The following is a 15,725-nucleotide window of genomic DNA, read 5'->3' as shown; positions in this document are numbered from 1 at the left end:
TTTAGACAATCGTCAGTCATCTGAGTCGGTGCAATACACGTAGTACACGATTAGATATTAGGGTTTAGTTTCTCTAGTGTTTGGTTCTTAAAACATTTAAACCGGGTGTACACAACATGGCCATTAAAATCCTAACGTCACTGAGCCTCTCACAATAAACGACCGTATTTCCTGTATGTTTTTGTTGTCTTGCCAACACTAAAAGATGTGGCACAGACGGGGATGACACACTACAACGTTCTTCGCTTGGTCGTGAGGATTGTCGATTGCACGTTGTCTCGCTAAAACAATGATGTGATACGATTTAACGTAGCTACAACGAGCTGTGGATCAAAGCAGCCTCATTAACGTTTTCAGTCAGACATTTACATTTGCCACACAGAGTTGAAATGTCTAGTCAACATTTTGAATTGAATAACATTGCTTGTGCACTTCAGAGCTGTAACGAGTTGATGCTTTGGTTATTTTATTTTTTATTTAACTATGCAAGTCAGTTAAGCGCAAATTCTTATTTACAATGACGGCCTACCCCTACCAAACCGGGACGATGCTGAGTTAATTGTGCGCCGCCCTATGGAACTCCCAATCACGGCCGGATATGATACAGGCTGGATTCGAACCAGGGACCGTAGTGATGACTCATGCACTGAGTGCTTTAGACCGCTGCACTGGCCTCTTCTCTGGCAAGCTCTCTTTGGCTTTTTCTGATCACCGTTTTCAAAACTTGTCGTTGTACATCTCACTCCACAAGAGCATTGCAGATTTTTGTCCGATAAAATCAAACATGTTTGAAACTACGGGACATCTGGGCCTGCTCTAGTTTAGCTAGAAAAAAAAACGAGATCGGAAGCCCTCTGATTGCGTCTTTGACCCGCTCACATTTAACGAGAGACGGTGACGGCCGCCCGTCCCGAGTAGGCAACAACATGGTGATTTTGTCTCCGATCTTATAAACTTGTCTGGGACAGCTAAATCGGGGCAAGATCGTGTAGTGTACTCCCGGTGACAACACACTCCAGTACAGTAGGTGGCGGCATGCACCTATAATGTTTGCCATAATATTCTAGAAGAAGAAGACAACATGGCTGCTGCAGCAGGTCGCTATTACAACGAGGGTGGCAGAGCAACGAAAAGACAGAAAACCGAAGACGGGATGACGACGGTAAGTATTGACTGGCGACTTCGTTGGGGATGAAAAGTGCATGCATCAGTAAAACATTTCTTACCCCCAGCGTTTTGGAACTTCGAGTGTGCAACAACATGAATGCTGAACAGTAGCTTGCCTGAGCCAGACGGAACTAGCTAACGTTAGCTGAAGGTAACTAGCTAGCCGCACAACCAGTATTTTTTTTCTAGCTAAACTAGTTCGCTATGTATTTCTCCAGTTTTGTAAACTTTATTTAACGTAGCCAACATTGCTATCTTGCGTAATTTTATCGTCGAAGATGTACGGCTAATGAAGATAGTAGGCGTTAGCTAACTAGGTTCTGAACGTTAGTTAGCGTTGTATGATGGAGGTTAGTTTAGTCACCATATCCAAGCGGGAATACTTGGTGAAAATTTAATTCATTTAGTTGGGTGGGTATAATTTGTGGAACGTTCCAACAGGAATCTGTTCCAAAAACTTCGCAAATAACAAGGTTGCCAACAAGCAACACATACAAAGTTGTATAGCGGCCGAATAAGATACCGGGTAGGGAGTGTGCTATTTCAAAGTTTTTCACTCACCACGTTTATTCCGAAAAATGTCTGTCCTCACTCTGGTAACCTATGGACAAACATGAAGCATAAGCTACGTAGTGAGTTATGCCTATTCGGCAGCGAGTTAGCAAGGTGAATTGATCGTGCTACTTTGTATGCGTTGTTTGTTGAATAAACGTTGAGTGGAAAACTCAACACAATTGCCCACTCCTTACCTGGTATCTTATTCTGCCGATATACAACTTTATATGCATTGCTTGTTGGCAACTTTATTTACAAAGTTTTTGGGACACATTCCTGTTGGAACGTTCCACAAATTATACGCACACCGTTTTGCGCACTTGTTTCCGAGTATTTTCTACCTAACTTTAAGTTAGTTAGCCAGCTAACAATCCCCAGGCTGACATCCATCCTACTCACTTATACACGGGATTGGCTTTTCAAGAAGATCAGGCACGTTATACAAAGCCCACCACCCTTTAAATTATGTTTATGATTTGGTGTTCTATTTAGTACACACTTTGCTTGCCAACCCCATCATTGTTTACTTTAGCTAGCTTGGATTTGTGTTGTACTCTTGGGTGGTTCCTGTGTCGCTCTGTCATCAATACAGGTTGGTTTTAATTGGTAACATACACCCTGGGGATGTCTTTATTGCATTGGTAATCTGTACTGGTTTTCTCTAATCAACTTTTTGGTCTTGTTTGTAAGGAGGGCTATGATGACCCCCATAAAACACTCCCTTCCCCAGTGGTCCACATCAGGGGCCTTGTTGATGGCATCATGGAGGCAGATCTAGTGGAAGCCCTGCAGGAGTTTGGGACCATAAGGTAATTATCCTTTTCTTTGACCAGATTTTTATTTTGCACCATTCCAAATTCATTGGTGACGTCTTTTGTTCCTGTAGGTTTATCATGCAGTGCATAGAAACCAAATTATTCCATCTTCCATTCTCTTCACAGTTATGTGGTCATGATGCCCAAGAAGCGCCAGGCCCTGGTGGAGTACGAGGACATGAATGGATCCTGCAATGCTGTGACCTATGCAGCCGAGAACCAGGTCTACATTGCCGGGCACCCCTCCTTCATCAACTACTCCACCAGCCAGAAGATCTCCCGGCCCGGAGACCCAGACGACTCGCGCAGCGTCAATAACGTGCTGCTGCTCACCATCATGAACCCCATCTACCCCATCACCTCGGTAACACACTCACTATTATACAAGGCAGCTGTTTCGTTGCCGTGACAAGGCACAATTGTTTGGCTCCCTGCATTGCGTTGTTAGTCATACCATTTGGCTCTTTGCTCTGCAGGATGTGCTGTACACAGTCTGTAACAACTGTGGGCCCGTCCAAAGGATTGTCATCTTCAGGAAGAATGGCGTTCAGGCCATGGTGGAATATCCTTTGCTCAAAATCTTATATTGTTGAAAATGTCGCATCGTGCCGGGGATCTCGTCACCACACACAGGTTCACATTCTCCACTGTGCATGCCACACAACCTTACTTCACGCCACAGTTAAAGCTCCTGTCAGCACCACTGACTGTTGTCATTTGCAAGTGGTGGCTAGTAAATACTTGTGCTTGACATAGATCTAATTGTGTATCAAGTGCTCATTGTTTTGTAAATACAGCTTTGAATTACAAGAGAAACATATAATGTGGAAAGTAGGCATAGTATGCATTTATTACCCATAGTTTCCATGACTTCCCATACATTTGATGCTGTACAAAGTGCCCAGAGGGCAAAAGCCTCTCTAAATGGGGCCGACATCTACTCTGGCTGCTGCACACTGAAGATTGAGTATGCCAAGGTGAGTGGTTACATGCTTATCTTCAATTATCCATCTAAACACTAAGGTAATTTCACTGAAGGAACACTGCAATGGGCAAAATAATCAAATGCTCAAATGTCTCTCTTTGCAGCCAACCCGCCTCAACGTGTTCAAAAATGACCAGGACACCTGGGACTACACAAACCCCAACCCGAGTGGCCACGGTAAAATAAACACAGCCCTGCATCCCTCCCCATCCCCTTCTCTCTTCCCCTCCTGCTCTTATGGCATTATGGGATGGGTAGGGTCCCAGGCCTCCGGGCGTAGTGCCTTTGAACGCCCTGCTCCATGGTGACTTTGGCCACGACGAGCAGTGATGCGGGTGAGGCACTACTTCTGTGACGCATCACGCTCTCACAACACGACAGACAGTAAGGGCACAAGGAGTGACCTCGGGGGGTAGCCATTTTGCAGCACATGCTCCTGCACTGTGAATCGTCTGCATCTCAGACCACTGCATGCATTCTTGGCTAAACTGATGAATGCCCCGTTATGTCACAATTGAAGCACCTAGGTTCTCGTCACACAGGTTCACATTCCCCGCAGTGTGTGTCACATCTCACTCCCTCACGTCAAGCTCCTGTCTGCACCCAAGCACCGTGTTACACCCTAGGTGTCTTGCTTGGAATGCCCCTGCACCCATTCATCTCAAAACCATATTGGAGATTTTTTTGTTGTTGTTGAAAAATAACTCTTATGGTTCTTTTTTTTAGTTTGACTAATCATGGCTAAAGTCAGGTTTGGCATTAAAATCTGTTCCTTGAGGCTAAAGTATCTGTAGGTTTTTGTTCCAGCCAGTGTGTGTTAGCAACCTCTGACCCTGTAGCTCACATGGACCAGCTTTCCCTGCCTTTGGGGTGGCCTTTAATTAAAATGTTTTATTTCATTAGGAATCTCTATGGTAACATTGCAGAGGCAGGTGTTAAAGGAATCCATGGTATTCCTGGAACTTTCAAGAAGTCCAGTTTACAACCTGTCAATCAGTTGTTCATTCTGACTATTTGTGGATGGCAGTTTTGAATCCGGGCAGGGTTTCTTGTGGCCTTCTCTCCATTTGTATATGGTGTGCTGCCATGAGTGCCAAAATAGAATCATGGTGTTCCAGTAATGTATGAAGCTTGGTAGATACATTAATCTAACATTGCTCTCTTAGTTCAACCTCTTACAGCAGATAATATTTGCTGGGACTCAGTGAAATTGCAGTATGCCATTTGCCTTGCTTCTAGCTGTATGCCCTGATCCCTTTATGCAAAAGGGAACACATTTCTATTTGAGGTGGTAGTCCATTTGACTATCAGATTCTCATATTTTAGCCACGATGCGTTTTGGTCTTAGTAGTTTCATCCACACATCTTCATTTGACACTCAGGAGGTGTAAGAGAAAAAATACCGGCAGTGTTTAGACAGCCCCTGTTAATGTGCAGGTGTTAAGTGCGGCCGGTGCTGCTCCTCGTGTCCTCACTGTGCACATACTCACCTAAAGCCCTAAGCAGACACATGCTGTAGCTTATGACACATCAGCTACAACAGCACCCACCCACAGGCATTCCAAACCAACCAGTTCCTCGGTTAACATCGGACACAATGGGGGCAGCAGACACTGGAATTCACACAACCTGATTTTCTTCCTAATCCAAATTTCCACCACTACTCTCTCCACTTCTGCAAGGAAAACCATGTTCCTCTTTTTATCCCACTTTTGGTTTGGGGAAAATAGCCATCCTGTTTTGATCATGGTGAGGGCCTGAGACTCCCAAGAGTCTTTGTGCAGACAGCCAGCATTATCCACCACCACAGACTGATCTGATAGATTGATATCCATCCATCCTCCTCTTACAAGTTACAGCATATCCCATCTCCAGAACGCTGAAGATCTCACCTATTGACACAACACATTTTGTTTGATGGGGGCAGGAGTCTGGTGTGTGGCCGATAAGGCCACTCCTCCCAGCCCTCGGGATCCGACTGTCAGACACCAACCACTAAGCGAGCAACAGAGGAGTTTTCAAAACACACTTAACAGCCCGAGAAGGGAACAGATGACACTACATACTAAGACAATATACAGAGGCAGCGGGAACACTTTTTCTCAAACTACCCCAATGCCGTCCCGTCTCTTGACTTGGGTGTGTGGGCTTCCTTTTGATATCACTCTCCCCTCTTGTGCTGAACAAAACACCACCGAGCTGAATACTCATGGCAACAACACACCAAGTTGAATCGCCATGACAACACACCACCACGCAGACAAAGCCATTCCAGATGATTTTACTGCCAAGCACTAGATGCCTCACTTCGCCATTGGGGGGACCACATCCATTGTACAAAAAAAACAAGCAGCACACTGTGCGGCCCCTTACATGAGAAGACGCACTGCACAAACCCAAACGGGGACCACGAAGACACAAGCATCAAACACCCGCCAAGCATACAAGCACAGAGGCAAACTGATAGAAACCTCAGCATTTCCCAAACTTCTCTCTGCATTGATGGACTTGGGTGCTCTGTTTTTTTCCCTTGTACCCTCCCCCTCTTCTCTCTGTGCTGTTCTTGTGTTGATTCTACTACGTTGTTTTTTCCTTTCTGAACTGGCCTGTAGTGATGCCTCTTAACGCCTCCCGTGTGATGCAGGTTTGGCTCTGTGTCTGACGACAAGACACGCCTCAAACGGTGCAAATGTCCTCTGGCTTTGCGGTCAAAGCACGGTAAGCTGGAAATGTGCCTCAAATGGCAACACTTAAAAACAAAGCAACCAACTTGGAGCGAAGCGTGGAAGATTGGTGTATACTCTTTCTCTGGTGGGAAAATGTGGAAACAGTGAGTTGAAGCTGGAGTCACAGGTTTGGTGGGTGGGATCCTCACTGACCAGTGCCCCCTACCAGCCTTCTGCATCCTGTGTTCTCCGTGTCTGGTGCTGTAAGTACATGTAAAGAGACGTGACTGACCAGGTGATAGAGAATGGTTGAAATGTAAATGTCTGCTTGTTGTGATTGACTTTGTCAACCCCATATGTAAATCGTTGACTTATCAAATTAGTTCTGGAATCTCCTCACTGAGATTGCTGCTAGTGCTCTTTAGGCTATCCTCTGTAATATTGCTTTAGAAATGTGTTGTCTCACAGCAACTTCTATGAAAAGGGGAAGAAGGAATTGAATTTCTAGTCTCATATTTTGATGCAGACCACTGTTAGATGTATAACTTAAAGTAGTTTCTAAAATCACAATTCACTGGACATTTGAGGAAATGTCTCTGGTTGTTGCTCCATATTATAGCTAGCCAATGTAATATATTCACTCACACGTATACAATTCTAGGCCATGTTTTTGTCAAATGCTTTTCAGACTGTTGTCCATGGGTGGGGTGCTATGCACTTGTCAGGCTATGAAACTCAAGTCATGCTAGAATCAAATAAACATTAAGCTTAGCTACTAAGTGATAATCAATGTATTATTAGTGCTATATCACATTACTACTAACTGGGGAAAAGGGCTGCTCCTTTTAACCAATGTAATGACTACATTTTAATAGAATTGTTCTGATTTTATAAAAAATTAAACAAATATTAATACATGTAGCCCGTTAATGTTTGAATTAGTTTATTTGTCAGGGGGTTCTAGTTTTTCCTAGATGTCATTTTATGTTTTGCAACATGTTACTGATTAAATGTTAATTTGATATTCTTGCTTTTGGTTAAACTATAAACAAATATTCAAGTTTGTACATGATTTGTTTTGGTTTTGACATGTGTATGTATGTACCTGCACAGATGCTGACGCTGAAGGCAATTGGAACAATTCACAAGGTGTGTGTGAGTTCGTATGATAATGATTGAGCAATAATGGAATACATTAGTGTGACTCTGTTCCATTCGCTATGCTGCTGTTAAATCCTCATACAAATCTCCAGTATGTTACATTTTGTTTTAGTTATGGTAACAAATAGTATGAGGGCCTGCATAAGCTTGTAACGTATGGTTTTAAGACAGTAAATATCTTAACCCAGCTTCTCGTCCATGTTAATCACAACACTGCCCCATAGCTTGTAGCTGTGCCTCTTTTGATACACTGTCAAATCAGCATTCAGTGGCTAACTTTATTGCTATTTCTTGCTCTCAGATCCCAATGCCAACCCCAACAAGCGTGCGAGGCCGCCAGCTCTACTAGGAGACCACCCTCCAGAGTATGGTAAGTATAGGAGTTTGGATGTCTAGAAGGACTCCAGTGACTATTTGAATCAGTTTGCCCAGTAACCACCACTCTGTCTATCCATTCCTCTCACAAGGTGGGCCGACTGGTGCTTATCACGGCTACCATGATGAAAGTGGCTATGGGCCCCCTCCTCCTCATTATGAGGGCGGGCGCCGCATGGGGCCTCCGATGGGAGGGCGTGGCCGCGGACGTGGTGGAAGCTACGGGGGACCTGGGTATGGACATGGCCCACCTCCCCCCGGTGACTACACCGCCCACGCGGACTCCCCTGTTGTCATGGTGTACGGCCTGGAGCCCGCGAAGATCAACGCCGACAAGGTCTTCAACGTCTTCTGTCTCTACGGCAATGTGGAGCGGGTGAGTCCAGACAGGGGAGCAGTGTATTATTGAGGCAGAGGTTATAGACTGTTCTTGTTGGGGGTATAGACTGGTGAAAAATCTGTTCTGTGGCCATGTTGGAGGTGGGTAGTAGGATAGTGTTTCTGAACCCTGTCCCCCTCCGTCCTCAGGTGAAGTTCATGAAGAGTAAGCCGGGGGCAGCCATGGTGGAGATGGGCGACTGCTACGCTGTGGACCGTGCCATCAGCCACCTCAACAACAACTTCCTGTTTGGACAGAAGCTCAACGTCTGGTCAGTGCTGCTTTCAAACTCTGCATACACATTGACATCCAAAGAAACTGACTAGTAACAGACGCCTCACAAGTTTGTGGTGTTAATGTACACTCATACTAGTGTTGTCCATCCACAGTGTGTCCAAGCAGCAGGCCATCATGCCTGGTCAGTCCTATGAACTGGAGGACGGCTCCAGCAGCTTCAAGGACTTCCACGGCTCCCGCAACAACCGCTTCACCTCCCCGGAGCAGGCGGCAAAGAACCGCATCCAGCATCCCAGCAACGTCCTGCACTTCTTCAACGGGCAGCCCGACATCTCCGTGGAGGTCTTCAATGGGGTAAGACAACTGGACAGGATTCGGGGGCTGTGAGCTTTGGATTGAGTTGTTGGTTTTCTTGGAGATTTGAATGTTACAAGTTTACTTACCTAGATTGTGTGTGTGGGGGGGGGGGTGATCCTTTCAGGTCTGTGAGGAACTTGGTGTGAAGAACCCATCCAGCATCAAACTCTTCACTGGAAAGAGTGAGTGATATGAACTTTATTTGCATGATTTTCTGGTCTTTAAATTAGAGTGAATTCCCATGGGTCAGGTGTTGCAGTGTCAATAAATTAGAATGTGTGTCTCGCCTCGGGTGGCGCGACAGGTGAGAGGAGCTCATCCGGGCTGCTGGAGTGGGAGTCTATAAACGATTCCATGGAGGCTCTGGCCATGATGAACCACTACCAGATGAAGAACCCCAGTAAGTACTCCGACTGCGATAACAACACCACCGCTAATGATACCAACGGTGAGCAAATACACTAGTCTGTCCTTCAGGAGTGACTTTCCCAAAAACATGATCATCTTCAGCGCTAAGATTACCTTAAGGCCAGGATTCATTCAAAGCCACGGTACTACCCTACCGTCTATGTTCGCCGAGATCAAATTCATGGTAAACGCTGCAGATATTGGCTCAAGTGTAAATGTAGGAACTATGATCTTAATGCTAAAGATTCTTTGTTTTTGGGAATCCACCCCAGACTAGTTAATGTATTATTCCAGACTGACACAATCTTTCCAGTTGGCTAACCTCCCCCTCCCCTTTCTTCCAGGTGGTCCGTACCCTTACACACTGAAGCTGTGTTTCTCAACTGCGCAGCATGCCAACTAGAAAGAACTCTGACCCCCCCACGCCCCACACACATCTGTAATGCTCTGTGTCCATGCATAGTGTATTTTGCATTCACATCTTCACTACAAGTCCCCTGTATGAATCAGAAACAAAATGTATGAGACGACAAGTGTTTTCCTTTAACTTAAGTGCTAATATTGTGGACAAGATTTTGTACCAGTGAGTGTATTGTTTGATGTAGATTTGTTTGTTTTTTGACTTATTGTTGAATTTGATTTGTTCTGTACATTAGACCTTGGAAAAAAGAACCGCTCCTATTCTGAAATAAAAATTCCATGTTAATACGGCCTGTCTGTTTTAATAAAGTGAATGGTGAACTATAGGGCTGTGATCTTTTCAGTTAGATATAAGGCCTTAAACAGGTTCTTCGAGCCTGGACCACAGCAGGTATACACAATGAAGCAGAAGAGGATTCCTACTACGGTGGCCAGGGTCATCTGGAGGAGGGAAACAACAGTACTGAAAGGGAAGATATCTCATGATTTGTGGTTATATTCTATTTGAGTCCAAGGATGCATCCCAAATGGCACCTTATTTAGTGCACTACTTTTGACTAGAGCAAGTTGCGCACTGAATAGGGTACTGTTTAATTTATCAATTTAACCATTTGAAAAATGAGCACACAACTTGTAAAAGATATGCAAATAAGAAAAATCAGGATAGCAAACACTATGGATGTTAAAGAAATAACTATTTGGAACAACCCAGGGACCAGACTTACCAGCACGTAGAACAGGCCTCTAGTGTGGTCCAACGGGAATCCATGCATGTGGAGTATAAACCACAATGCATAGTCACAGTATGTACTCTAATTCTTACCCCTAAAGAATGTAAGGCCATGTCCAATTAACATACAATCAGATTTTGAGTGCACACTTTCTGACAAAGTAGAACCTATACACATGTAACACTTCACCCTTACTTGTTTGAGACTTTGACAAAGTAAGTCTGGTGCTTCCAGGATCTGTGCCGCCATGTTGACACAGGGAGCGTTTCCCCTGACACATCCAACTGCACCACACCAGCCAGTGATCAGTATGTAGCCTGTTAGTGCTGTATAGCCAACTCAAGGTTTGGTATTGACAAAGACAACATGAGTTCAGGCTATACAGCACAAACAGGACCAGGGTAGAAACTATGCCAAGACTAAAGATGCACCTTAGTACAGTCAGGAATTCACAGCATTACACAGACGAGAGTGAAAGACTGGGAAGAGTATACTGATTATATGGAGTGTTCCCAAATCTTGTTTGTAGTGCCATGCATGACCACAAATCCTTCCTCAGTGACGTTGACATTTGTCCATGTCTTCAAACATCCAAACCAGTGTCCTCTGGGATAGACCGAGAAACCAGGGGGAGTCCAACAAATATGCATCTCTATTGGTAGCATATATCACACCAACCTTGTTCTAATATACTAAAAGTATACATTTGGGTCCTCCTGTGTGTTTTCCAGTGCAACTCCGTCACCTGTAGTTGAGGCTGTTGTACATCAGCAGCACCTCTTGAGTGTAGAGGCAGATGTGATCTTTCAAGTAAGCTCCTCCACCTAGCTGTAGTGTAACAAATAGACACTGTATTATATCAAGCCATGGGCCGCAATTCATTCATGTATACATTTATTTTTTCAGTAAACAAAAGCAGGACAAGAGGAGATGAGATTGATGTCCTCGAGAAAAGATGGAACACTGCAGACAGATACAAAACAGAGGACACGTAGAGGGCCACAGTGGTAGTAGATCAGTTCAGATTTAGGTTAATGGTCGAAACTTGTCTTTGCAAAATGTAACCATTTCAAAACAGGCTTTGTTCAAGGTCATAGTTTCACAGTCTTTGTAGTAGAAGCATGATGGGGTTGGGGTAGTTAAAATAGCCCTTGTTTGCGGGCACACTGCTCCAGGGGGGTGGTGATGTCAAATGCTAGGCAGTTGCCAGGAAGGCAGCCGATGTAGATGGGTACCCTGTGCAGCCCTTGAGTGCTGGTGCAAAGCAAGGGGAATATTTGTGTCCTTTAAAAAAGCTAAAATTATCCCATTATCCCAATGGGACTCAAAGGGAATACCCTGAAATCTCAGACTTCAGTACGCTCAAAACAACTGGGAACTCGGAAGGAAATGAGCACAGAATTCCAATTTGAGAACTCAGGCCTCTTAGCTCTGACTTTTTGACCTAAAGATCACTGACATCATGATTTCACTTTGTATTTATCAGTTCCCAGTTGTCGTGAATGCACCATAAAAATCATGGTAGGCTACTCTTCGCCATCTCATATCTGTGTGAAGCTGGATTCAGTGCTCTCGTTTGCAATAAAACCAAATATCGATCTAAGTTGGATGTGACAGCAGAGATGAGTTGCGCACTGTCAACCACGCCCCATGACTTTGAGAAGCTCCGACACGACATGCATCAAGTACACAAATATCATTAGTGGTGGTGAGACAGGAGAGATTATGTCAGACTAATTTTCAATTGACTGCCTCACATTTTAACTGGTCTAAGATCTTAAATAAAACGGCAATCACCCGAGGATTTCCGGACGGCAAGGAGGGGGGTGTTACAGGGAGTGTCTGGACAAGGCACAATATCGCTTTCTACCAATAAAGCATGAACAGGGGTAATTCCCCCGCAATGTCTCCTAACTCAGAGGATACTGGGCTCGGCCGTGTCTGTGTGCTCTCAGGTGTGACACGTAAGCGGTTCCACCCTCCTCATTTGCCCAATGTCAAACTTATCTTTAGCCCACAGACAGAGAGACCAGCCAACAAGGGTGATTCAGTCTCAAAATAAACCACCTGTTTAGTTGGTTTCACATCAAGGCCATGGACACCTCGTTGAGCAGGTGCATTCCAAAATAATGGCACACATAATGTACCTTCAGAAAGTATTCAGACCCTGTGACTTTTTCCACATTTTGTTACGTTACAGCCTTATTGTATAATTGATGAAATCAAATAAAACAACTCAGCAATCTACAGACAATATCCCATATTGACAAAATACCTTATTTACATGAGTATTCAGACCCTTTGCTTTGAGATTCGAAATTGAGCTCAGGTGCATCCTGTTTCCATTGATCATCCTTGAAATGTTGCTACAACTTGATTGGAGTCCACCTGTGGTGAATTCAATTGGTTGGACACGATTTGGAAAGGCACACACGTCTATATACGGTTTTACAGTTGACAGTGCATGTCAGAGGAAAAAAATCAAGCCATGAGTTTGAAGAAATTGTCTGTAGAGCTCTGAGACAAGATTGTGTCGATGCACAGATCTGGGGAAGTGTACCAAAAAATGCCTGCAGCATTAAAGGTCCCCAAGAACACAGCGGCCTCCTTCATTTTTAAATGGAAGAAGTTTGGAACCTCCAAGACTCTTCCTAGAGCTGACCGCCTGGCCAAACAGCAATCAGGGGAGAAGGGGCTTGGTCAGGGAGGTGACCAAGAACCAGATGGTCACTCTGAAAAGCTTCAGAGTTCCTATGTGGAGATGGGAGAACCTTCCAGAAGGACAACCTTCTCTGCAGCACTCCACCAATCAGGCCTTTATGGTAGAGTGGCCAGAAGGAAGCCACTTCTCAGTAAAAGGCACATGACAGCCCGCTTGGAGTTTGCCAAAAGGCACCAAAAGAAACAATATTCTCTGTTCTGATGAAACCAAGATTTAACTCTTTTTGCCTGAATTCCAAAGTCACATCTGGAGAAACCCTGGCACCATCCCTACGGCGAAGCATGGTGGTGGCAGCAACATGCTGTGGAGATGTTTTTCCAGTGGCAGGGACTGGGAGACTAGTCAGGATCGAGGAAAAGATTAACGGAGCAAAGTAGTGAGATCCTTGATGAAAACCTGCTCCAGAGCACTCAGGACCTCCGACTGGGGCAAATGTTCACCTTCCAACAGGACAACGACCCTAAGCACACAGCCAAGACAACGCAGGAGTCGCTTCGTGACAAGTCTCTTACCGTTTTTCCCAATTGTTTACACACTAAAACTGGCTCATGAGGCACAATGACCCAGATCTGCAATACTACTGGCACGTTTTGCTTTCACTCAGATGGCATTTCTATAACAAACATTTGGCAAAACAAATAATTATCTTTGGCACAACCTTCACAACTAAAATATATTGTGTTTAGATGAAAAGCTCAATTACCAATTGATCACTTTCTCTCTACACATGTGCAACACTAATGGCAGAAATGTTCACTTTGCAATCAGACCTTTGGTATGGATCAATTGGCCACATGTGAATACTCTTGTGTTTGGAGAACAATGGAAGCAAACTTGGCAGAGACAGGTGGAGGTAGAACAAGGAGAGTAATCTCTGATGAAATTTGGGCAACAATGGTGGACCATGTGGTCAACCATGGTTTGACCTTGAGAGGCTGGGCAGAGAGTGCTGCCCAATCTGAGCCGCTTCACCGTAGCACCCATTATCTGGACATTCCAAAATCAAAATAGGTATTATAGCAGGCTCAAGGGTGTGGGGTTTCCACATCTCCAAGTTCAATAACAAAACATGCAGTAGCACAACTAGAACGCAAATGGGTAGTTTATTAGGGATTTTTGTACACATGGGGAAAAAGGGAGAATTCACCAATTACATCACAGTCCACAAGCCGTTCTTATTGTCCGTTCCTTCCTCCAGGGGTAATCCTAAAACTCAGGTCTTCCGCCAATCTGGTTGGGGGGTAATCCAACAGTCCAGGTCACAACAGGTAATCTCACATATATTATTCTTTCTTCCACTCTTCATAACACACATTGCTTTCTCCTTACTCTGCCCCTTTGTGGAGGCTGCTTCCTCCTTTAACTTCAAGCATTCCCTGGCTTAACGACCACAGCCTCGCCTCGTCGGGTCAGGAAGTCCATATAAGGCTCAGGGGTGGAGCCAGCGGACTGCAAGTTATCTCCCCTCAATAACCACTCCCCTCACCTCTCCCTGCCGTCTGCCACATTATGTACTGCAGACATTGGACCTATCTACTACTTTTACTACTTTACAGTAGTACAACATAAAGCACAGTAAAACTGTAGATTCCAATACATACAGTAAGGCGAAAAAAAGTAAATGTTTTAAGTATTACTGTATGTATGAAATTGGGAGCTATACTACTTTGTAACATGTTTATTTTGTATACTTTATTACTGTAGTGTTTACTCTACTGCATGCTATTTAGTTTTTGTAGAACTGAAAGACGTCCACCATGTACGTGGTGTTAGAAAGCGTCTATTTACTGACGAACAGGAGGCTGCCATTGTGAAAATGGTAGTCGAAAATAATGCCATAAGACTGTGGGAAATCCAACAACAGATTATTGAAAACTCTGCCATAACATCAGAGCGAGCTTATCAACCATAGCCAGCATCCTTAAGAAACACCAACTCCGGATGAAGCAAATCTACAGAGTGCCATTTGAATGGAGTTCCCAAAGAGTGAAAGATAAATGGTAAGAATATGTGCAAGTAAGCAATGTAGTAGTATTACATTTTTGAAAGATTAGAGACTCATTGATGTTGCCAGTGAACCTAACTATATAGCAATTACAGTATTTACAGTTATTTCAGAGAATCATGGAGTTGGATGCAAGTCCTATCCCTCAGGAACTCATATTCATAGATGAGGCTGGATTCAACTTAGGAAAGACAAGGAGAAGAGGAAGGAACATCATTGGTCAATGCACCATCAATGATGTACCTGGCCAGCGTGGGGGAAATGTCACCATATGCGCAGTTATGAGCCACGATGGGGTCCTCCACTGCCATGCCACCCTTGGACCATACAACACTGCCCATCTCCTTAATTTCCTGAACACCTTACATGACAATCTTTTTCAGCCAGAGCAGAGAGGGCCAGGCGATCCTGAGCAGCAAATGTATGTTCTAATTTGGGACAACGTGAGTTTCCATTGGGCTGCTCAGGTCCACAACTGCTTCCATGACCAAACAACAGATATGACAGATTTTCTTTTCACAATTTAGTATTTGTTTCTTGACTTATGATTTAGATTTTACTGTATTTTGATAGTTTCTTTATCTATTCTGTACAATCTAACATACAGTACAGTAGTACAAATAGGCCTATTTTCTTTCCTTTGCATATGTAAAATATATTTACTGTATGTTTGCATTTTTACTGTATGTGTGCTTACAGTATGCTGTTTGACATGTATTGAGTCATGTTGAAATATAAAACT

General features: G+C 44.2%; 1 protein-coding gene across 5 annotated transcripts; it reads left to right on the top strand.

The window, feature by feature from the left end:
- Nucleotides 1-958: 958 nt before the first annotated feature.
- LOC109892886 (heterogeneous nuclear ribonucleoprotein L) lies at nucleotides 959-9,816 on the top strand. 5 transcript variants are annotated; one of them, XM_020485750.2, is made up of 15 exons: nucleotides 1,107-1,162; nucleotides 1,233-1,318; nucleotides 2,413-2,531; nucleotides 2,664-2,901; nucleotides 3,014-3,099; nucleotides 3,418-3,514; nucleotides 3,627-3,699; nucleotides 7,302-7,337; nucleotides 7,651-7,719; nucleotides 7,817-8,100; nucleotides 8,253-8,374; nucleotides 8,493-8,694; nucleotides 8,822-8,879; nucleotides 8,990-9,145; nucleotides 9,450-9,816. In XM_020485750.2, exons 3-15 carry the CDS (start codon nucleotides 2,485-2,487, stop codon nucleotides 9,506-9,508), a joined length of 1,527 nt encoding a protein of 508 aa, XP_020341339.1. In that variant the 5' UTR covers nucleotides 1,107-1,162; nucleotides 1,233-1,318; nucleotides 2,413-2,484; the 3' UTR covers nucleotides 9,509-9,816. The 5 variants fall into 5 exon arrangements, with proteins under 5 accessions (XP_020341336.1, XP_020341335.1, XP_020341338.1 ...); XM_020485747.2 differs by lacking the exon at nucleotides 1,233-1,318 and having other exon boundaries at nucleotides 959-1,162; nucleotides 9,002-9,145; XM_020485746.2 differs by lacking the exon at nucleotides 1,233-1,318 and having other exon boundaries at nucleotides 961-1,162.
- The last annotated feature ends 5,909 nt before the right edge of the window (nucleotides 9,817-15,725 follow it).

The sequence above is a fragment of the Oncorhynchus kisutch genome, linkage group LG6, assembly GCF_002021735.2.
Source record: "Oncorhynchus kisutch isolate 150728-3 linkage group LG6, Okis_V2, whole genome shotgun sequence".
NCBI classification, from domain to species: domain Eukaryota; kingdom Metazoa; phylum Chordata; class Actinopteri; order Salmoniformes; family Salmonidae; genus Oncorhynchus; species Oncorhynchus kisutch.
The sequence above is the reverse complement of the archived record's forward strand: the minus strand, read 5'-3'. Positions and strand labels throughout refer to the sequence as shown.

Bases quoted from the DNA above. Each gene is read 5' to 3' on its own strand.
- LOC109892886 (XM_020485746.2), top strand. From the start codon at position 1,082: ATGGCTGCTGCAGCAGGTCGCTATTACAACGAGGGTGGCAGAGCAACG. The intron at 2,902-3,013 runs GTAACACACTCA...TTTGCTCTGCAG, and splicing joins CCATCTACCCCATCACCTCG to GATGTGCTGTACACAGTCTG. The intron at 3,700-7,301 runs GTAAAATAAACA...GTACCTGCACAG, and splicing joins CCCCAACCCGAGTGGCCACG to ATGCTGACGCTGAAGGCAAT.